Below are 23,370 nucleotides of genomic sequence, written 5' to 3'. Positions count from 1 at the left end.
GGTCTAGTATGAGTTGTTTTATGCTTAGGTTCACATTTCCCTACCTAAGGCTGTTTTGGAAGGAGATACGGTTAGGGCCGTGAAGAAAGAAACAAAACAAATAGTTTTTTCCTGTGGTCAGACAGTATCTTCTGCACTTCCTTTCCATCAGTTCTACAATGACTATGGTGACATTATCAAGGAAACGTTAACTAGAGCAAGGCAGATCGACCGAAGTCACTGTTCCCGAATCCTGCTGCTGAGCCTCAAGCAGGTACGCCCTTCCGCCTACAGTGCCTCAGACCTGACGTGCCCTCCCTGCAGCCCACCCACAGCCGTCTAGAACGTGAGATCCTTCAGAGCAGGAAGTTTCTGATTTACTTTGGCTTTTATTCCACATGACAGTCACCTTCACAGTTAGTAGAGCCATAAAAAGTATTTTTTTAACTGTCTGGGCAGTTTCCACGCCAACCCCATAGAAACTCCATGTCAGTTAGGACATGGGAGCACCAACAGTAAAGTGATAGGGAATTCCTCATTCTTTTTCTAGTCTGTTCTCTCTCAACCCCTTCAGTTACTACAGACATTTTTATTGTTACAGAGCAGGGTGAAGCCTCTCTCTTGCAAGGGGGTCAGGAATAGGGTCAGTGTCCTAGGAGGAAAGAAAGAGTAAAAATAGCAGATGGTGTCCCAAGCCCTTTTGGATTTCTGGGCAGAGAAGGGAATGCTATACTACCTTGTTTCTATCTTGTTCCTCCCTTTCCCAAATGTGCCATGTCCCCTGGACACAGTTATACACAGAACTGCTGCAGGAACAGGGGCCCCAGGGCCTGAATGAGCTTCCAGCCTTCATCGAGATGAGGGACCTGGCCAGGAGGTTTGCCTTGAGCTTTGGACCCCAGCAGCTACAGAACCGTGACCTTGTGGTCATGCTACACAAGTAAGGAAGTATTGGTTGGAAAGCAAGGTACTTGAATCTTCCTAAGAGGGCTGAGCCAGAGGCTGGGTACAGGGAGGGCTGGGAGTGAGGTCTCAGAGGGGGAGGGTAAACATGCCGAGGAGTCGCAGTAGAGTTGGTGAGCGGGTATCCTTTGGAGACAGGCTGGGTCCAGGGGAAGAAGCACTTGGACAGGATGCCTCAGCCCTGGGAGGGAAGTGGGAAGGGACTATCTTCCTAAAATGATTTTGCTCAACCAAGGGAAGGCATCAGGTTCTCCTTGTCTGAGCTTCCTCCAGCTGGCTCCTCCAGTCAGCCCCCAAATCTGGCATTCCTGGAGCTCCTTTCAGAGTTCTCCCCCCGACTCTTCCATCAGGACAAGCAGCTGCTGTAAGTTAGGGCGTGGGTGGATAAAGATGGGGGTTAGAGAAGAAGGGTGTGGTGAGGGCCTGTGACCACTTCAGCCTCTCCATCCCACCCCTTTCTTAGACTGTCCTACCTGGAAAAGTGTCTGCAACGTGTCTCCCAGGCACCTGGCCGTCCCTGGGGTCCAGTCACCACCTACTGCCAGTCCCTCAGCCCTGTAGAGAGTACAGCAGAGGCCAACCCTCAGGGCTACCCCAGCTCCAAGAAGAGGCGCATTGAAGGTAAAGTGCTGTGAATGCAGGTATCAGGGTGCTCAGTGCTACTTCCTTGATCGCCACTACCTACATAAGCAGCATATTGGCTTTTGCCTCCTTCAAACTCTTGCGTTTGGTCACATAAGTATTTCATTGATCACCTACTATCATTAAGGGTACTCATTTTCTTCAGGGTTAATCTAGCCAACTAAAAACAGCGAACTTCTGTGAAAAATGAAGTAGAAACTAATCATAAAACCAGAGATTGAACTAAGAAATCTGTACATTTAGGATGCCTCTCTGTGACATCTTGTTATTTTCCAATTTTTAAAGATTTTTATATAACCTTCATGATTTTTTAATCTTCAGATCACTACCTGTCTTGTAATTTACCTGTTTTTTTCTTTAAACTGATATTCTTTTTTTTTTGATATAGTCTCATCTTAAGTGGTTATATCCTAGAAATCATAAGTTTGAGGTGTTAGTTTGTGCTTTTTAGTGTACATTTTAGAATATTAGTAGTCATTCGCCATTCTCCCCATTCCCTCAGCCTAGGCAGTATAACTAGTGTACTTCCTGTCTCTGGGTTTGCCTATTCTTAGACATTTTGTATAAATGGAATCATATGGTATGTGGCCTTGTGTGTCTTCTTTTACTAAGCATCATGTTTTCAAGGTTCATCCATACTTAGTATTTATCAGTACCTCATAACTTTTCATGACCAAATAACATTCCATTTGTGGATATGCCATATTTTATTTATCCATTCATCAGTTAATTGACATTTAGGTTGTTTCCACTTCCTGACTGTTAGGCATAATGCTGCTGTGAACATTCATGTGTAGGTTTTTGTGTGGATGTAGGTTTTCACTTCTCTTGAGATATACCTAAGAAGTGAAATTGCTGGATCATACAGTAACTCTATGTGTAACTTTATGAGGAACTACCAAATTGTTTTCCAAAGTGCCTACATCATTTTACAATCCCAACAGCAATGTACAAGGGCCCCAGTTTCTCTACATTCATGCCAACACTTGTTATTGTCTTTTTTATTTTATCCATCTCCTAGTGGCTGTGAATTGGTATCTCGTTCATTGTAGTTTAAATTTGCATTTATTTCCCTGAGGACTAATGCTGTTGAGCATCTTTTCACATGCTTAATTGGCTATTTGTATATCTTCTTCAGAGAAATGTCTGTTCAAATCCTTTGCTCATTTAAAAATTGGGTTGTCCTTTTCTTGTTGAGTTCTTTACATATTCTAGACAAAAGTCTCTTATCAGATGCATGGTACAGAAAAATTTTCTTCCATTCTGTGGGTTGTCTTTTAATTTTCTTGATGGTGTCCTTTGAAATACAGAAGTTCTTAATTTTGGTGAAATTCAACTTATCTATTTTTTTTGTTGTTTGTGCTTTTGATGTCTTAAGAAGCTATTGCCTAAAGTCACAAAGATTTATTCCTGTGTTTTCTTCTAAGAGTTTTCTAGTTACAGCTAATACATTTAGGTCTGTGATCCATTTTGAGTTAATTTTTGTGTGTGTTGTGAGGTAGGGTATGAATTCCTTTTAATGTCTTTTGTATACCACCTAAGGACGTACTCTATGCGAGATACTGTGTTAGGTGTTTTAGAGGCCATGAAGGATTCTCAAGCAGCTTACCATCTAATAGAAAAGAAAGAAGATACATTTATAGAAAATCTGAGTTATGAAGTCACCAGTAAGTAATAAATTCCCAAGGATTTGACAGATGAATGCTATAGAATTCAGGGAAGGAAGGTATCATTTTAAGTTTAGTTGATCTATGAAGGCTTTATCAAGAAGATGGGATTTAAGCTGGATCTTGAAAAATGGGTAAGATTTATATAAGTTGAACAGAGGAGGAGTGAGTATCATGGGCTAGCAGAAGAGCACAAGCAGAACATAGAAAGGTAAGAGTTTGCCAAAGCACATAGATGTATAGATTGGTTTGCCTGAAACAGTTTGTAAAGGTAGGAGAAAACTGAAAAGATCGGTTCCATTGTTCATTCAGCAGACACTTACTGAGCACCTTGTGCTCAATTGTGCTGGGAATACTGCAGTGAACTTTCTTTCGAACAGTGTCAGATAGACAGTGATGCATGCTGTGGAAGAGGATGGGGAAATACTGGTGAGGCGGGGATTGCAGTCTTACAAAGAGTGATCAGGGGAAGGCCTTGGAGAGAACATGAATGCAGGGGAGAAAACTGAAGGAAGTGAGAGAGGGGGTGCCTTGTGTATGTCAGAATAGCAGACTAGAGGGTGCAGCCGGTCCAGAGGCCATGGTGGGAATGTCTCTGGCACGTTCAAGGAACAGCAGAGAAGGCCGGTATTGCTGAATGGAGACTGTAGGATATGAAACCAAAGAGGTCGTAGGAGTCCAGAGCATACAAGCCAGAATAAAGACTCCAGCTTTTACTCAGAGTGAGATGGGTAAACATTGGAGGATTTGAGCACAGGAGTGACAGGATTTGCCTTAAATTTTAAGGGGTTCCTTCTGGCTGCTGTGTTGAGAACTGACCGAAGGAGAGGCAGGGGTTGAAGCCAAGGAACTGGTGAGGAGGCTGCTGTGGGGGCCCAGACAGGAGATGAGAGTGCGTGAGCCAGGGGAGCGGCGGACGTGGTGAGAAGCGGCCAGATTCTGGACGTACTTCCAAGATATCACTGATAGGACCTCATGATAAGAAAGAATGTAAGATGTAAGAAAGAAAGGAGTTGAGGATGACGCCAAGGATTTTGGCCTAATAATTGGAGGGATGGAGTTGATAGAAACTGAGATGGGGAAGGCTGTGAGTGAGAAATGAGACCAGGGCTTTGGTATGAGCCATGTTACTGCAGCTGGAGATGTTGGACAGACAGGAATCTGGAGTGAGGGGGGCAGGCAGAAGCTTGAGATGGATGTGGGAGTTGGTACTTAAAGTCATGAACCTGAATGGCTAAGGAAGCCAGGGAAGATGGAGATAGGGAGAGGTCCCAGGGCTGAATCCGTGGACATTACGCCAGTGATAATAGGTTGGAGAGATTAGGAGTCAACGTGGGGGCCCAAGGTTTATTCTCTGGGAACACAAGCTCACGGACGTGGCTCTTCCCTGTTTCGGTAGCCCTCTGCTTAAACCAGAAGCAGCTCACTCTCCGGTTGCCAGTTCAGTGTACAAACAAGGCTGTGGGGAGGGAGGAAAATGGGGGTATGAACATTTACAGTTGACAGATATTAATATGGATTTGACTTATGTTTTAAAAATAGCATTACCTAGGTTTTCTAAGACATTTTGGGGTTCTTTCTCCTCCTCTGCCTTCCTGGAGCTCTGCAGGAGAGAGTCCTTAATATTTTGAGCCCCAGGTCTTCCATTTACCCTTCATATTAGAACTGTGCTGACATTGCAGTTATCTCATTTTTTTCTGGCTTCTAAAAAATCCAGTCTCCCATTTTTCTGTTTCTCCTTAACCCTCATGTTTCCTCCCTCATTTCAGGCCATTCTAAGCTTTTTCTCACTACAGAAATCTTGAATGAATAGGATCTCAGATGTCTTCATTGATTAACTGAGACCTCTCAATCTTAGGGACTCCAACCCTCTCTCACATTTGTGTTTGTATGTTACTGTTTTTTTTTTTTTTTCACACACACACACTGTATTTTATTTTTACAAGAGATAAATAGACTGACACCAAGCATTGTACATGGATGACCACAACAAAAGCAACAATGATTGCAATTACCAAACATGAAACACACTCATACTATGTCATAATATTGACATTCAGTCCAGTAATCCTCCACTGTAACAGCTCCTTTACTTTGCAGTGAAAATTGATTTGTATATTCTTTGCCTCTGAGTCCTTGTTGGATTTTTTTTTTTTTAATTCAGACAGAAAGTCACAAAAATTATACTCATCCTCATCAGTTCACTCAGTCCCATGTAATTAAATTTTTCTTTTTCATCTTGATCTTTTGTTAGCACTTTTATGAGTTCATCAGTTTTTCATTAGAGTTCTGAAAATGCTTATTCATTCAGTTCAGCAGTACAGTCAGTTACCAGAAACCTGTGCTTGTCAGAGTCTTTTCCATGAATTTCTTAAAGATGAAACCCTTTTATAGGAACATATTTGCAAAAGCATCAGAGTACACACAGAACTGTCTGTAAATGACAAAAGACTTAAAAGTGACCACAGTTAAAAATTTGATGAAAGTTCATAATAATGCAGTTGACAAGAAAATTAGTTATTTCTGAGATATACATTTTAAGGTAATAACTAGGATTATGACTTATAACATTATACCAGAACATATAAGATTTCTAGAAATTTCATGTAATGTCTGAAACATTTATATTAACATATTTCCATACAAATAACCCATTGAAAGTTTAGTATTAGTTGTTTTGTTTGTTTGTTTTTTTATACTGCAGGTTCTTATTAGGCATCAATTTTATACACATCAGTGTATACATGTCAATCCCAATCGCCCAATTCAGCACAACACCATCCCCACCCCACCGCAGTTTTCCCCCCTCGGTGTCCATATGTCCGTTCTCTACATCTGTGTCTCAACCTCTGCCCTGCAAACTGGCTCATCTGTACCATTTTTCTAGGTTCCACATACATGCGTTAATGTACGATATTTGTTTTTCTCTTTCTGACTTACTTCACTCTGTATGACAGTCTCTAGATCCATCCACGTCTCAACAAATGACTCAATTTCGTTCCTTTTTATGGCTGAGTAATATTCCATTGTATATATGTACCACAACTTCTTTATCCATTCGTCTGTTGATGGGCATTTAGGTTGCTTCCATGACCTGGCTATTGTAAGTAGTGCTGCAATGAACATTCGGGTGCATGTGTCTTTTTGAATTACGGTTTTCTCTGGGTATATGCCCAGTAGTGGGATTGCTGGGTCATATGGTAATTCTATGTTTAGTTTTTTAAGGAACCTCCATATTGTTCTCCATAGTGGCTGTATCAATTTACATTCCCACCAACAGTGCAAGAGGGTTCCCTTTTCTCCACACCCTCTCCAGCATTTGTTGTTTGTAGATTTTCTGATGATGCCCATTCTAACTGGTGTGAGGTGATACCTCATTGTAGTTTTGATTTGCATTTCTCTTATAATTAGTGATGTTGAGCATCTTTTCATGTGCTTCGTGGCCGTCTGGATGTCTTCTTTGGAGAAATGTCTATTTAGGTCTTCTGCCCATTTTTGGATTGGGGTGTTTGTTTCTTTAATATTGAGCTGAATGAGCTGTTTATATATTTTGGAGATTAATCCTTTGTCCGTTGATTCCTTTGCAAATATTTTCTCCCATTCTGAGGGTTGCCTTTTCGTCTTGTTTATGGTTTCCTTTGCTGTGCAAAAGCTTTGAAGTTTCATTAGGTCCCATTTGTTTATTTTTGTTTTTATTTCCATTATTCTAGGAGGTGGATCAAAAAAGATCTTGCTGTGATTTATGTCAAAGAGTGTTCTTCCTATGTTTTCCTCTAAGAGTTTTATAGTGTCCAGTCTTAGATTTAGGTCTCTAATCCATTTTGAGTTTATTTTTGTGTATGGTGTTAGGGAGTATTCTAATTTCATTCTTTTACATGTAGCTGTCCAGTTTTCCCAGCACCACTTACTGAAGAGACTGTCTTTTCTCCATTGTATATCTTTGCCTCCTTTGTCATAGATGAGTTGACCATAGGTGCGTGGGTTAATCTCTGGGCTTTCTATCTTGTTCCATTGATCTATGTTTCTGTTTTTGTGCCAGTACCATATTGTCTTGATTACTGTAGCTTTGTAGTATAGTCTGAAGTCAGGGAGTCTGATTCCTCCAGCTCCATTTTTTTGGCTCAAGACTGCTTTGGCTATTCGGGGTCTTTTGTGTCTCCATACAAATTTTAAGATGATTTGTTCTAGTTCCGTAAAAAATGCCATTGGTAATTTGATAGGGATTGCATTGAATCTGTAGATTGCTTTGGGTAGTATAGTCATTTTCACAATGTTGATTCTTCCAATCCAAGAACATGGTATATCTCTCCATCTGTTGGTATCATCTTTAATTTCTTTCATCAGTGTCTTACAGTTTTCTGCATACAGGTCTTTTGTCTCCCTAGGTAGGTTTATTCCTAGGTATTTTATTCTTTTCGTTGCAATGGTAAATGGGAGTGTTTCCATAATTTCTCTTTCAGATTTTTCATCATTAGTGTATAGGAATGCAAGAGATTTCTGTGCATTAATTTTGTATCCTGCAACTTTACCATATTCATTAATTAGCTCTAGCAGTTTTCTGGTGGCAGTTTTAGGATTCTCTATGTATAATATCATGTCATCCGCAAACAGTGACAGTTTTACTTCTTCTTTTCCAATTTGTATTCCTTTTATTTCTTTTTCTTCTCTGATTGCCGTGGCTAGGACTTCCAGAACTATGTTGAATAGTAGTGGTGAGAGTGGACATCCTTGTCTCGTTCCTGATCTTAGAGGAAATGCTTTCAGTTTTTCACCATTGAGAATGATGTTTGCTGTGGGTTTGTCATATATGGCCTTTATTATGTTGAGGTAGGTTCCCTCTATGCCCACTTTCTGGAGAGTTTTTATCATAAATGGGTGTTGAATTTTGTCAAAAGCTTTTTCTGCATCTATTGAGATGATCATATGGTTTTTATCCTTCAATTTGTTAATATGGTATATCACATTGATTGATTTGCGTATATTGAAGAATCCTTGCGTCCCTGGGATAAATCCCACTTGATCGTGGTGTATGATCCTTTTAATGTGTTGTTGGATTCTGTTTGCCAGTATTTTGTTGAGGATTTTTGCATCTATATTCATCAGTGATATCGGTCTGTAATTTTCTTTCTTTGTAGTGTCTGTGTCCGGTTTTGGTATCAGGGTGATGGTGGCCTCATAGAATGAGTTTGGGAGTGTTCCTTCCTCTGCAAGTTTTTGGAAGAGTTTGAGAAGGATAGGTGTTAGCTCTTCTCTAAATGTTTGATAGAATTCACCTGTGAAGCCATCTGGTCCTGGACTTTTGTTTGTTGGAAGATTTTTAATCACAGTTTCAATTTCATTGCTTGTGACTGGTCTGTTCATATTTTCTGTTTCTTCCTGGGTCAGTCTTGGAAGGTTATACCTTTCTAAGAATTTGTCCATTTCTTCCAGGTTGTCCATTTTATTGGCATAAAGTTGCTTGTAGTAGTCTCTTAGGATGCTTTGTATTTCTGCAGTGTCTGTTGTAACTTCTCCTTTTTCATTTCTGATTTTATTGATTTGAGTCCTCTCCCTCTTTTTCTTGATGAGTCTGGCTAATGGCTTCTCGATTTTGTTTATCTTCTCAAAGAACCAGCTTTTAGTTTTATTGATCTTTGCTATTGTTTTCCTTGTTTCTATTTCATTTATTTCTGCTCTGATCTTTATGATTTCTTTCCTTCTGCTAACTTTGGGTTTTGTTTGTTCTTCTTTCTCTAGATTCTTTAGGTGTAAGGTTAGATTGTTTACTTGAGATTTTTCTTGTTTCTTTAGGTAGGCTTGTATAGCTATAAACTTCCCTCTTAGAACTGCTTTTGCTGCATCCCATAGGTTTTGGGTTGTTGTGTTTTCATTGTCATTTGTCTCTAGGTATTTTTTGATTTCTTCTTTGATTTCTTCAGTGACCTCTTGGTTATTTAGTAACGTATTGTTTAGTCTCCATGTGTTTGTCTTTTTTACGTTTTTTTCCCTGTAATTCATTTCTAATCTCATAGCATTGTGGTCAGAAAAGATGCTTGATATGATTTCAATTTTCTTAAATTTACTGAGGCTTGATTTGTGACCCAAGATGTGATCTATCCTGGAGAATGTTCCGTGCGCACTTGAGAAGAACGTGTAATCTGCTGTTTTTGGATGGAATGTCCTATAAATATCAATTAAATCTATCTGGTCTATTGTGTCATTTAAAGCTTCTGTTTCCTTATTTATTTTCATTTTGGATGATCTGTCCATTGGTGTAAGTGAGGTGTTAAAGTCCCCCACTATTATTGTGTTACTGTCAATTTCCTCTTTTATGGCTGTTAGCAGTTGCCTTATGTATTGAGGTGCTCCTATGTTGGGTGCATATATATTTATAATTGTTATATCTTCTTCTTGGATTGATCCCTTGATCATTATGTAGTGTCCTTCTTTGTCTCTTGTAACGTTCTTTACTTTAAAGTCTATTTTATCTGATATGAGTATAGCTACTCCAGCTTTCTTTTGATTTCCATTTGCATGGAATATCTTTTTCCATCCCCTCACTTTCAGTCTGTATGTGTCCCTAGGTCTAAAGTGGGTCTCTTGTAGACAGCATATATATGGGTCTTGTTTTTGTATCCATTCAGCAAGCCTGTGTCTTTTGGTTGGAGCATTTAATCCATTCACGTTTAAGGTAATTATCGATATGTATGTTCCTATGACCATTTTCTTAATTGTTTTGGGTTTGTTTTTGTAGGTCCTTTTCTTCTCTTGTGTTTCCCACTTAGAGAAGTTCCTTTAGCATTTGTTGTAGAGCTGGTTTGGTGGTGCTGAATTCTCTTAGCTTTTGCTTGTCTGTAAAGCTTTTGATTTCTCCATCAAATCTAAATGAGATCCTTGCCGGGTAGAGTAATCTTGGTTGTAGGTTCTTCCCTTTCATCACTTTAAGTATATCATGCCACTCCCTTCTGGCTTGTAGAGTTTCTGCTGGGAAATCAGCTGTTAACCTTATGGGAGTTCCCTTGTATGTTATTTGTCATTTTTCCCTTGCTGCTTTCAATAATTTTTCTTTGTCTTTAATTTTTGCCATTTTGATTACTATGTGTCTCGGCGTGTTTCTCCTTGGGTTTATCCTGTATGGGACTCTCTGCACTTCCTGGACTTGGGTGGCTATTTCCTTTCCCATGTTAGGGAAGTTTTCGACTATAATCTCTTCAAATATTTTCTCCGGCCCTTTCTCTCTCTCTTCTCCTTCTGGGACCCCTATAATGCGAATGTTGTTGCGTTTAATGTTGTCCCAGAGGTCTCTTAGGCTGTCTTCATTTCTTTTCATTCTTTTTTCTTTAGTCTGTTCCGCAGCAGTGAATTCCACCATTCTGTCTTCCAGGTCACTTATCCGTTCTTCTGCCTCAGTTATTCTGCTATTGATTCCTTCTAGTGTAGTTTTCATTTCAGTTATTGTATTGGTCATCTCTGTTTGTTTGTTCTTTAATTCTTCTAGGTCTTTGTTAATCATTTCTTGCATCTTCTCAATCTTTGCCTCCATTCTTATTCCGAGGTCCTGGATCATCTTCACTATCATTATTCTGAATTCTTTTTCTGGAAGGTTGCCTATCTCCACTTCATTTAGTTGTTTTTCTGGGGTTTTTTCTTGTTCCTTCATCTGATATATAGCCCTCTGCCTTTTCATCTTGTCTATCTTTCTGTACCTGTGGGTTTTGTTCCACAGGCTGCAGGATTGTAGTTTTTCTTGCTTCTGCTGTCTGCCCTCTGGTGGTTGAGGCTATCTAAGAGGCTTGATGGGAGGCTCTGGTGGTGGGTAGAGCTGACTGTTGCTGTGGCGGACAGAGCTCTAATCCACTTTAATCCACTTGACTGTTGATGGGTGGGGCTGGGTTCCCTCCCTGTTGGTTGTTTTGCCTGAGGCAACTCAACACTGGAGCCTACCTGGGCTCTTTGATGGGGTTAATGGCAGACTCTGGGAGGGCTCATGCCAAGGAGCACTTCCCAGAACCTCCGCTGCCAGTGTCCTTGTCCCCACGGTGAAACAGAGCCGCCCCCCGCCTCTGCAGGAGACCCCCCAACACTATCAGGTAGGTCTGGTTCAGTCTCCCCCAGGGTCACTGCTCCTTCCCCTGGGTCCCGATGCGCACACTACTTTGTGTGTGCCCTCCAAGAGTGGGGTCTCTGTTTCCCCCAGTCCTGTCAAAGTCCTGCAATCAATTCCCACTAGGCTTCAAAGTCTGATTCTCTAGGAATTCCTCCTCCCGTAGCCGGACCCCCAGGTTGGGAAGCCTGACGTGGGGCTCAGAAGCTTCACTCCAGTGGGTGGACTTCTGTGGTATAAGTGTTCGCCAGTTTGTGAGTCACCCACCCAGCAGTTACGGGATTTGATTGTACTCTGATTGCGCCCCTCCTACCGTCTCACTGTGGCTTCTCCTCTGTCCTTGGACGTGGGGTATCCTCCTTGGTGAGTTCCAGTGTCTTCCTGTCGATGATTGTCCAGCAGCCAGTTGTGATTCTGGTGCTCTCGCAAGAGGGAGTGAGAGCACGTCCTTCTACTCCGCCATCTTGGTTAATCTCTGTATGTTACTGTTTATCTGTGGAATGTATGTCTCTTTCCTTCTTGTTTTCTAAGCTGTGTAATGAGATTTTCTTGGACAAGTCCTTGGTACAATTCTGTAAACCCTACTTTTTATAGTACATAGTGCTGTACTCGTTTTTAGTCGTGTCATAATGAGACCATCTAGATTTTCCATTCCCTTCTTTTATAACTTTTCCTTACCAAATCCTGAGCAGGTCTTGAAAAACTAAAAGTGTCTGTGGTGGTACCTGGTCTACAGTTAACATGTGCCTCTGCTGCTTTGCAGGCCCCTCCAGGTGGCACAGAGAGGACATCTCCGCATCACAGGAGGAAAGCCTACAGCTGAACAGTATCCCACCCACACCCACCCTCACCTCAACGGCTGTGAAAAGTAGGCAGCCCCTGGGGGGATTGGAAGAGATGGAAGAAGGCGGCGGCTCAGAATTGGCATTTACCCAAGGGTGCGGCCCCAGGAGAGCCCGGCTCTGATGTCCCAGTTTGGTGTCTCGTCATTTCTGTTGTGTTGTTCCCTCCCACAGCACCCCTTCATTCTCGGGTTCTTCTCCGGTCCTTTCCCCTTTCTTTAGCTTTACATTTTCTCTTTTTCCCTCCACTCTGAGCTTTTTACTGGCTTTCATGCTGGCCACTTTACCTCCTCTTTTTACCTTTATTTTTAACCCTTGTCACTGATCCACCTTCATTCCCAACAGCCAGTCCCTTTTAGGTGCCCAGAGGTTAAGGTCCTCGAGTCCACAGCATTTCCAGACTCCACTCAACTCTTTGCGTCCTGGTCTGGGCAACCGGCTGACCCGGTGAGCTTTTCTCATCATCTTCTGTCTTCACTTCAGTTGTCACCCATTGTGAGGGGGTTCTTTCCTTCTCATTGCTTCTATGCTGGTCCTTTGTGGACTTGTTTTAACCACAGAACACTTCCTTCCAGTGTAACGTGGAACCCTAGTATGTAAAACAGGTATAAGTAGAGCTACGTTGATTGAAGCTGGAGTGGGACTCTGGAGCCCTGGTCTGCTTACTGCCCACCCTCTTCCCCTGGGGTGCCTCTGAGAAACTCTCAGGGGTCCTTGAAAACCTCTACTCTTTGCCACTGTTTCCAGGCTCAGCCTGATGGAAGAGGATGAAGAAGAATTAGAAATTCAGAATGACTTAAGTGAAGAGTGGCAAGGTACAGACAAGGTGAGTGGATCCAACAGTCCCTTCTCCCTCTAGAACTGGAAGCAGATGTGAGGGAGAGAAACTGTTGTGATTCTCCTCTGTCCTGATGAAGCCCTGTCCTTGGAAGCTGCCCAAGACGTTTTGAAAGAATCACAGAGTAAAGGAGGAAGGGTTTGTAAGTTGCTGTTGACTTTGCTTGGACTTTAAGGAAATAGGGGGAAAAAATTTTAAATACCAAAAAGGACTGGAATAGCACTCCCACACTCTCAATCCCCTTGGAGGTATTTTTCCTCTTAATCTCCTAAGAATTAAAGGGAGTCCTAGAGCTAGATAGAGATGGAAGGTCACCCAGTCCAACCTTGCAGCCCGTTCAGCAAGTCTCTTCATAACACATGCACACAGGCAGAGCCCTCCTTCCTTCCTCTCTCCTTACAGGGCTGCCCCAGCCCCTCTTCCTCCAGTCACTCCATTTTCTACCCTTGCCTGCCTGCTTCCTCAGGAGGATATGCTGCCGGTTCAGTAGGAAAAGCATGGAATTCGAGTGAGGAGACCTAGAAGTCTTCCGTTTTACCACTTTATCAAGTTAGCTTCTTAACCCCTCTCAACCCCCTCATCTTTAAAATGGACCTTTTACACAGAATACGAAGTGAAGGCGCCTTATAAACAGAAAAGTATTGTGTGTCTGCTGCTGTTCTGCTCCCTTCTCTGCTCTTTGAAGGTGGAGAAAGGACACAGTAGAAGAGGCGAGTGGAGGTCTTGTGCTCAAAGGGAAAACCAGATAACATGTTCAACCCAGAGACTAGACAGCAAGGCCTCTATTAGTCTTTCCTAAAGTCCCCTCAGGAAAAACCCCATTCTCTCGTTCCAAAGCTGAACGAATTTAAGGGTCTCAGTTGGCAGGCCAGGAGAGGAAGCACTTCTCTGATGACTCTGATGCTGCTGCCCACTCTGACTTTGCCCCTCTTCCCTCCCTGGCTGCTTCAGGGGCCTACCCCAGCCTTCAAGCTTGCCGCAAGAGACTGGAAAGGGACCTTTTGTTGTTGTTTGCAGGTGATGGGAGTGGGGAGGGACCCTTCTGATCTTTGATCCTATTCTCTCTAGCAGTCTTCCTCCAGTGAGCACGGGCTGGACCTCTTAGATTCTGCAGAGCTGAACACTGAGGTGAGCATCCCCAACACAGACTGGAAGGCAGGTTAAAAGGAGTTGTGCATCCTTGGGAGATGCTGGCAGGGAGCACATGTGCCTGTCAAGTAGGTGGAAAGAAAGGCCACAGCCCCTGACCTGCTGTCTCAGCTGCCTTGGGGCTTTAGAAGTATCCTGGGGGAGGGGTGGTACAGGAAGAGAATGAGAGTTGTCCTCTGGAGGACCTTGCAGTCATCTCTTTGCCCTTTGGTCTGTTGTTAGGTCTCTGTATCTCTTACTTTCATCTTTCTCATTGTAGGATTTCTGACATGACCCTATGTCCCTCCCCATCTCCACTCCCCATCTCCACTCCCCACCTCTACGACATGACCACTTGGAAAAGGCCAATGGGAAACGGAGCGAAAGGAATCATTACTTCCCCACCCCTGGTCTCTGAGGGGAAGGAGAGGTGGGCTGTGCCTTTCTAACCTGACCTTTCTCTGACTGACCTTTCTCTGGTGCTGCTAGGATAGAGCAGTCATAAGCCCCCTGTCCTTCCTGGTGCACCATGGCTCTGTCCCTCTGTTTGAGCAGAGTGCCTATTTTCTGCTGTTTGTTTGGAGGGGGGGGAGCTTCGCCTCAGTATTGGAGAGGGGCACTGCCTGTGTTGAATGGAAGGAGCCCATTCGTTTTTCTGTATTTTGGGAATGTCTTTCCTAGCCTCTTTTGTGCCTTGCTGATTTAGCTCAATAAACATGTTTGAGTCAATTCCAGGTTGTGGCTTGAGAGATTGTTAAATTGATGGAGGTCAGGTTCTTTCCTGGAGTCTTAACGCAGCTCTGCCTAGCCCTGTGGTCCCATGTACAGGTTCATTGCACCCCTGCACACACACACACACACACAGCCCGCTTTTGTACACTGGCTCTTAGGGATGTATTGCTTAGTAAGTGGACAGACACACACACACACACGCACACACAGCCCGCTAGGTGCTTTGTACACTGGCTCTTAGGGATGTATTGCTTAGTAAGTGGGAGACTGGCTGCCTTTGAGTAGTTTATCTAGTGGAGACACTTTAGGCTGAAGAGGGAAGGTAAGAGTAGCATCCTGATCGGTTGAAGGGTGGACCTACCCGTCCCACCTCCACTGAGACCAGGCCAGTCCACATATCTTGGCAGCCTTCTCTCAATAGTTCCTTCCAGGGATAATTTCATGCCCTCATCCCAGAGACATCTGTCATAGTTTGGACTTTTATAGAATCTCAGTATCTGAGAGTTGAGAAGAAACTTAGAAGTTATTCTGAATGACCAGCCCCAAATCCTCACCACCACCATCTCCTTCATCCTTTCCTTCCCTAGCTAGTTCCTCACCAAGTCCTGGCAGGTTATTCTCCAGAATGTCTCTGATCTCTCTCTTCTCTCAGTGCTTGCTATCATCTCTCACCCAGACTGCCACAAAATAGCCTCTGGATGCTGGACTCCTTGAAACTCTGACTTGTTCTTGTTCTGCTTCCTGGAACGGCACAGCACCTCTGTTCTCTCTTTTCCCTCTGACAAGCAATCAAATACATGAAAATACTGTCATCTCTTTCTACTTTCACTGTTTCCTTCTGTGGTTTAAGGAACTCTTCAGCCTCTCCTTTTAAATACGACTTCGAGTTCTTCCCTGTCTTGGGCATCTGTTGTAATTTCAAGTTCTCACTGTGTGGTGTCCCAGGCTGGACACAGTCATCCAGCTAGTCTAGGGGTTTCTGCAGGAGGATCCATGATTTCCTGTGATTAGTCACTCAGCCAAACAAGCTCATTTCTTCCTCCTTCCCCCTCCCTCCCTGCCAAATAAAAGCTAGAAGTTGGGTTGTGAGTCTCATTTTAGAAAGGCAGCCTACCAGTGCCCTGGGGATCTTTAGCCTGTATTCAGTGGAACAGTTCCAGAGAGCAGAGCTTTTCTGTGGGATCTGGGAGCAGAGTGGGAAAACTAAGGTAAAGATACAGAGGCAGAGGTCACTAGGGATCCAGGAGGGGGAAGAGGAGTCCCAAGTTATTTAAATGCCTGCCAAGCTGGTACTTCACAAGATCAAAAGAGAATGTTGGAAGCTCTGTAAATTTGGAGATCTTTATGCAGCTGACAGACCAGTGTGGTTGACTGAGCCCCAACCTTAGAATCTGTGCAAGTTTTATAACGTGTTCCCCAAATTCTTTGCCACTCTTAATTATTTGAGAGTTTGGGTCTAAGTCCTTTCCCCTTGAATATGGGCTCTGTGAGTGCTAGATTAACAGAATATGGTGGAGTGATGCTGGGCCAATTTCCAAGCCCAGACCTTGAAGAAACTGGCAGCTTCCACGTCCTGTTTCTTGAGATGTTCACTCTTGGCACCCAGGCGCCATGCTGTGAGAAAGCCTAAGCAGCCACATGGAAAGGCCACATGTAGGTGTCCCTCCAGCAGACCTAGCTGAGGTCCCAGCCTATGTTGAGCATCAGCCACAAGACATGGTTCAGATGTGAATCAGATGATTCCAACACCCAGCCTTTGAGTCTTCCAGCTGAGGTCCCAGGCATCAGAGAGCAGAGACAAGCCATCTTTCCTGTACCTTTTCCAGATTCCTGACCCATAGAATCCATGAGCATGATAAAACAATGGTGTTTACACCACTAGTTTTGCGTGGTTTGTTACGTAGCACTAGTAACTGAAACAGAACCTTAGAGTCATAAGATGCCAGAAGTTTGGACATATTTATCAGTTTAAAAATTATTTATATATTAAATAAAAATTTACCACTTATTTATTATACACATTAAGATGTAATGGATGAATTTATGGTGAAATAAATGTTTTTAAATATTTTATTGGTTAACAGTACAAAAAACACTTTTCTGCTCTAAAAGAAACGTTGTACTGAGCAAAGTGAGAAATATTTTTATCGCGATTGCACCCCTCCTACCGTCTTGTTGTGGCTTCTTCTTTGTCTTTGGATGTAGGATATCTTTTTTGGTAGGTTCCAGCATTTTTTTGTCAGTGGTGGTTTCGCAGTTAGTTGTGATTTTGGTGTTTTTGTAAGAAGAGGTGAGCTCACGTCCTTCTCCTCCGCCTATTTCGAGAAACAATTTTAAAATCATGGCTTAACATTTTCTGAAGTTCTAGTTGAAAGTTCATTAAAAACTATCAAGATAAACTGACTGTCATAACTGAAAAGAGTATGTCTCAAACATATGTAAATCCAAGTGGAATAGGTGCTTTTTTGGCTGCATTTATTACTTTTTAAATAAATGAGTCAAAACCCACTGAGATTCTTCATTTGGAAGACTTGTCAGCAGGTCAGAAAATGATTTCCAAGTTCAAATAACAGCATTCTTAAAGGGGGTACATACTGTTTGGGACCACAAAACCACTACATCCTGTAGCACGTAAGTTGCAGTTGGTCATAATCTTGAATTTGCCTCTGTGACCTTAGGATACTGATCTTGTTAAGAGGTGAACCATGGCATGAGGATCCCAGTGAGGGTACCAGTGTCACTTAAAAATACAATGAAGTTAACTTTTTATTACTGTTATCTTTTAAAATTAGAAATACTAATTTTTCCTGCATGACGCCAGTGGATATTTTGTACCATATGCGGTGCAAATGCCCCATCTTGACAACTACAGCTCTGAAGGGTTTTGTGCCAGTAAGCCCTGTGCTGGCAGAGGCAGGGCTGTGGGCTTCATGAGCAGCAACTCCAACTGGTAAGGCCCAGGCCAGGATGGAACCATAGCTGAGGCCAGTTCCGGCAGGAGAGGTGGAGGCCTCCGCACAGGCTGAACTTTCCCCATGTTGATAAGTGACAGCAAGGAATGCTTTTCAGGGAACTGGCATTGCTGTGCATGGCCTGTTAATCTTACTGTTGAATCATTGCTTTTAAATCATTTAAAATATTTTTCAGTAAGACTTTTTCTTCCCTTGTGACCATGAGCTCTGCCAGAAGGTGAGCTGTTGTTCTCTCCTAAATTATAAAGTGAACAGGGTTTTTCCAGATTGCTGAGAAAAGTCTTCAGCTAAGTGACACTTAAAGCCTTCACTTTGTCCTTTGAACTCCAGTCAACACTGACTCTGGGGGTTACAGGATGAAAGAAGGATTTGTGCTTGGATGACATGAGAGGTTGCGGGGGTGAGGTATTTTCACATGAAAACATTTTGAAGTCTTGAGCTCTATAGTTCCTTCCCAGGGGATAGGGTGGAACATTGCGATCCTGGAAAGGGTCCACAGAACGTCACTCTTTATCACAGATTCACTGAAAACCCTGTGTGTTGAGTTGGGATGGCTGAGAAATAGGCACTGAAGAGTGCAGTCAGGAAGAAGCAGAGAAATAGAAAACCAGCAAACTCACCAAAGATGAACCTGTGAACCTCAGGAAACTAGAGAACAGGAGCCCAAAATCCTGGGGAAACCTGAAGGAAAATTTATTTAATTCAGCAGATTAGACCCAGTGATGGGGCTGAGTGTGCAGTAGAAGCTGAAAAGTAAAGCATCTTGTGTTGGTGCTGTAGCCGCTCACATCAGGAGGGGGAGGCATCCCGCTGAGTGTGCAGTAGAAGCTGAAAAGTAAAGCATCTTGTGTTGGTGCTGTAGCCGCTCACGTCAGGTGGGGGAGGCATCCCGAGCTGGGAACTCGGCGCAGGTTCTCTGCTGATGAGGCAGGGGCTGCTGCTTTTGTGACAAAAACCTTGTAATTCAATTTAAATTTTCCATTGGGAGAAGCAGCTCAGCATGGTTGTTAATAGTGTGGGTTCTGGAGATACAATTTTTGTTCACTGTGTACTACTAGCCTTGTGATGCTAGACAGAGTGTTTTCTCTTAAGGTGATTGTTGTGAGTGATTCACATATATTAGCTTCATAGTTACAAATTTAGCATGTAGTGTATACTCAGATATTATCTTTTATTTATATTGTTTTGATGCAGGAACTTAAGTGGCCTATTACACACATTTAAAATAGATGTAAAAATAAATGAGTCTCACGCTACAAACTCAAATGAGGAATGTCTCATATAAAAGAATGGTCACCAGGATTCACTGAGAGAGGGCTTGAGCCAGTCATGAGCAGAGTGCTGCACCTATGCTAAAATCCTCTCAGTTACACTCAAGCAGAGTGTGGTCCCCTGTTGGGCTATTCCTGCTTTACCTAATCTTGAAGAGCTGTGAAATTCTGGCACCAGTTCAAACCCTCAAGGGCCTAATTCTAGAGACTGACCACAAGGGCCATTTTCTCTGCAGCAGGACTTGGGCTGTGGCTGCAGGGATTTCACCAAGAAATGTTAGAGCAGGAGGTGGCCATTAACCAGACCTGTGTTGTCTAACCTGTACCTCCAGGCAAAAGAGGAAAGAGGCCAACAATGATGAATACAGGGCTCATGTAGTTAGATTTAATGACCTTTTGTGTCTCCAGAGCTCAAAATTCTGGATACTGTTCAGGAATAGCCAAGAAAATTCTGAGAAAGGATGAGTACCTTCAATATCAAAATGTAAAAGCATTCTACTTAGGACCATGTGATAGTGACACAGGAATAATCAAATAAATCAATGGATAGATGAGGAAGGAGAATCCAGAAGTAGACCCATTTGTGAGAACTTATGATTAAGACACCAAGGGACTGAGGGAATTTGACCAAGATGGAGTAGGAAGATGCTCTCATGGGCACACCAAAATTACAACTATTTACAGAACAATTGTTGGTGAAAAAGACTGGAATCTACCAGAAAAGATCTACAACTAAAGATATTAAAAAGGAACCACAAGATGGGTAAGAGGGGCAGAGTTGGGGTATAGTCAAGACCCATACTGCCGGAGCAGGCAACCCTCAAACACGAAAGTAATTACAGTTGCAGAGGTTGTCCCCAAGGAGCAAGGGCTCGGAGGCCCACGTCAGGCTCCCCAGCCATTGGGAAAATGAGTCCCCCAGAACGGCTTGGAAGGCTGGCGGGGCTTACTTTGGGGAGAGCCAGAGGGCTGTGGAAAAGAGAGACTCCACTGTTAAGGGACACACCCAAAATCCACACGCTCAGGGACTCAGGGCAGAAGCAGTAATTTGAAAGGAGCCTGAGTCAGAGCCACCCGCGATCTTGGAGAGTCTCCCAGAGAGGCAGGAGGCAACACAACTGGAGTTCACCCTGGGAACATAGACGCTGGCAGCAGCCATTTTGGGGAGCCTGTTCTGCCACAAGGACGCTGGTGCTGGTAAGTACCATTTTGGAATTCTCCCTCCAGTTCGTTAGCCTTGGGACCTAGCCCCACCACTGCTCACACCCAACAGCCCGTAGGCACCAGTTCGGGGCTGTCTCAGGCCAAGCAACTAGCCAGGGCTCAGGGGGTCCTGGGGCTGGTACCCGTCTGCTGCTGGTATGTTGGCTGGGTCCTGACATAGCAAACTGCAGGGCTGCAGTGGTCCTGGGGTTGGTGTCTGCCCACTGGTGGGCCGGATTGGGGTCCAGGGCAGCCCCACCCACCAGCAGGCAGACTGCCTTAAGACCCTCTGAACTCACAGCCAGTGTCCACTGGAGGGCACGGGACCTGACTTCACCTCACACACTAAACCCAGGACCCAGCTCCACCCACCAGTTGGCAAGTACCAGTCCCAAGACACCCTAGGCCCTGGGTCCACGTACTAGTGAGCTGGCACTAGGCTGAGGACCAACCTCACACCAGTGAGCAGGCACTAGCCCCACCCACCAGCAGGTAGATATTAGCCGCAGACCACAGCATGCCATGGCAGGACCTAGGCCACCCATCAGCAGGCAGGTAGGCACCAGCCCTAGCATCCCCCAGGCCCTGGCCCTGCCCACAAGCAGGTCAACTTCAGCTCTGGGACACCTTGGGCCTCTTAGCCAGAGAACCCAGGATCTAGCACCACCCAGCTAGCCGGCTGACACCAACATCAGGATTCCTGGGGCCCCCTGGGGTTCTGCAAGCAGCTGCCTTGTGACCTGGCCCCAACTAGTTGGTGGGCTCTGCACAAGGCAGGGTCTAGAAGCCAACTGGACTGGGGGCCAGCTCTGCCTACCAGACTGCCCATAGTAATTAGCTAGCCACAACAGCCCACATAAGGGGCAACCCTAGAGCATACAGCCCTGGTGACCAGAGGGGAGTGCACTGCTGGGATGTATAGGACGTCTCCTACAAAATGCCACTTTTCCAAGGTCAGGAAATGCAACCAATCTAGCAGTTACATAGAAATAAAAACAGCAAATCAGGCAGAATGAGGTGACAGAGGAACATGTTTTAAATGAAGGAAAAAGGTAAAGCCCCAGAAGAAGAACTAAGTGAAGTGGAGGTGATAGGCAATTTATTCAATAAAAAGTTGAAGGTAACAATTGTAAAGATGATCAAAGAAATTCAGAGAAGAATGGATGAACAGAGTGAGGAGTTAGAAGTTTTTAAGAAAGCATATACAAAGAGGAATGAAATAGAGATGAAGAATTTAATAACTGAAATGAAAAATACACCAGAAAGAACAGTAGATTAAAGTGATACAGAGGAATGGATCAGTGAGCTGGAAGACAGTAGTGGCAATTGCTGCAGAAGAATAAAAAGAAGTGGGGACGGTACAACTGGAGCACACTAACACTCACTGTATAGAGGTCCCAGAACAGAAGGAGAAGAGAGAGAGAAAGGGGCAGGAAACATATTTGAAGAGATAATGGTGGAAAACTTGCATAATCTGGGAAAGAAAACAGACATTCAGGTCCAGGAAGCACAGAGTCACAAACAGGATCAACCCAAAGAGGACTACACCAAGACATATTGTAATTAAAATGGCAAAAATTAGAGAATGTTAAAAGCAGTAAGGGAAAAGGAACAAGGTACATACAAGGGAACTCCCATAAGGCTATCAGCTGACTTTTCAGCAGAAACTTTGCAGGCCAGAAGGGGGTGGCATGATATGGTAATGAAAGGGAATAACCTACAACTAAGAATACTCTACCCGGCAAGGTTTTCATTCAGATTTGATGGAGAGATCAAAAGTTTTATAGACAAGCAAAAGCTGAAAGAGTTCAGCACCACAAAACCAGCATTACAAGAAATGTTAAAGGGACTTGACTAAGCAAAAAAAAAAAAAAAAAAAAAAGGCCACTACTAGAGACATGAAAATTACAAAAAGAAAAAGCTCATTGGTAAAGGCAAATACACAGGAAAGGTAGTAAGTTAACCACATACAAGCTATTAGGAAGGTTAAAAGGCAAAAGTAGTACAATCATCTATGCTCACGATGAGTAAAGGGTACACAACAAAAAGATATTAAAATGCATTTGAAATCAAGAGATCAGCAACTTAATCACACATATATAATTGCTATATGTAAACCTCATGGTAATAACAAACCAAAAATCTGTAATAGATACACAAAAAATAGAAAGGAATTCAAATGTAACACTAAAGATAGTCATCAATTCACAAAGGAATAGGACAAAAGAAGAAGAAAGGTCCTACTGTATAGCACAGGCAACTATATTCAATATCCTGTGATAAACCATAATGGAAAAGAATATGAAAAAGAATGTATATATATGTATAACTTGAGTCACTTTGCTGTACAGCAGTAATGAACACAACAGTGTAATTCAACTATACTTCAATAAAAAAATAAATTAAAAAAAAAAAAAAAAGAAGAAAGGAACGAAAGAACTACAAAAACAACCAGAAAACGATTAAGAAAGTGGCAATAAGTGCATACCTATCAGTAATTACTTTAAATGTAAATGGACTAAATGCTCTAATCAAAAGACATACGGTGGCTGAATGGATACAAAAATAATACCCATATATATGCTGCCTATAAGAGACTCACTTCAGATCTAAAGACACACAAAGTGAGGGAATGGAAAGAAGTATTCCATGCAAATGAAAATCAGAAGAAAGCTGGGGTAGCAATACTTGTATCAGACAAAACAGGCTTTACAACAAAGGCTGAACAAGAGACAAGAACATTACATAATGATCAAGGGATCAATCCAAGAACAATGAATAAAAATATATATGCACACAACATAGAACACCTAAATACATAAAGCAAATATTAACAGACATAAAGGGGAAAATTGACAGTAACAGTAATAGTATGGGACTTTAACACTCCACTTATATCAATGGACAGATCATCTAGAGAGAAAATCAAGGAATCACTGGACCAAATGGACTTTATATTACATTCCATCCAAAAGCAGGAGAATACACATTCTTTTCAAGTGCACATGGAACATTCACCTGGTTAGATCACATGCTAGGCCACAAGACAA

General features: G+C 43.0%; 1 protein-coding gene across 1 annotated transcript in view; it reads left to right on the top strand.

Moving 5' to 3' along the window:
- STAG3 (STAG3 cohesin complex component) overlaps positions 1-14,779 on the top strand; it is a 31,063-nt gene extending 16,284 nt beyond the window's left edge. The window contains exons 26-34 of the mRNA XM_068565607.1: positions 152-253; positions 771-919; positions 1,178-1,306; positions 1,406-1,563; positions 12,098-12,272; positions 12,522-12,623; positions 12,924-13,002; positions 14,086-14,142; positions 14,423-14,779. Coding sequence (XP_068421708.1) covers positions 152-253; positions 771-919; positions 1,178-1,306; positions 1,406-1,563; positions 12,098-12,272; positions 12,522-12,623; positions 12,924-13,002; positions 14,086-14,142; positions 14,423-14,431 — 960 coding nt within the window. The 3' untranslated portion in view covers positions 14,432-14,779. The remainder of the gene's footprint in view (positions 1-151; positions 254-770; positions 920-1,177; positions 1,307-1,405; positions 1,564-12,097; positions 12,273-12,521; positions 12,624-12,923; positions 13,003-14,085; positions 14,143-14,422) is intronic.
- Positions 14,780-23,370: the final 8,591 nt, after the last annotated feature.

This window comes from Eschrichtius robustus, chromosome 16 (assembly GCF_028021215.1).
Source record: "Eschrichtius robustus isolate mEscRob2 chromosome 16, mEscRob2.pri, whole genome shotgun sequence".
Taxonomy (NCBI): domain Eukaryota; kingdom Metazoa; phylum Chordata; class Mammalia; order Artiodactyla; family Eschrichtiidae; genus Eschrichtius; species Eschrichtius robustus.
The sequence above is the reverse complement of the archived record's forward strand: the minus strand, read 5'-3'. Positions and strand labels throughout refer to the sequence as shown.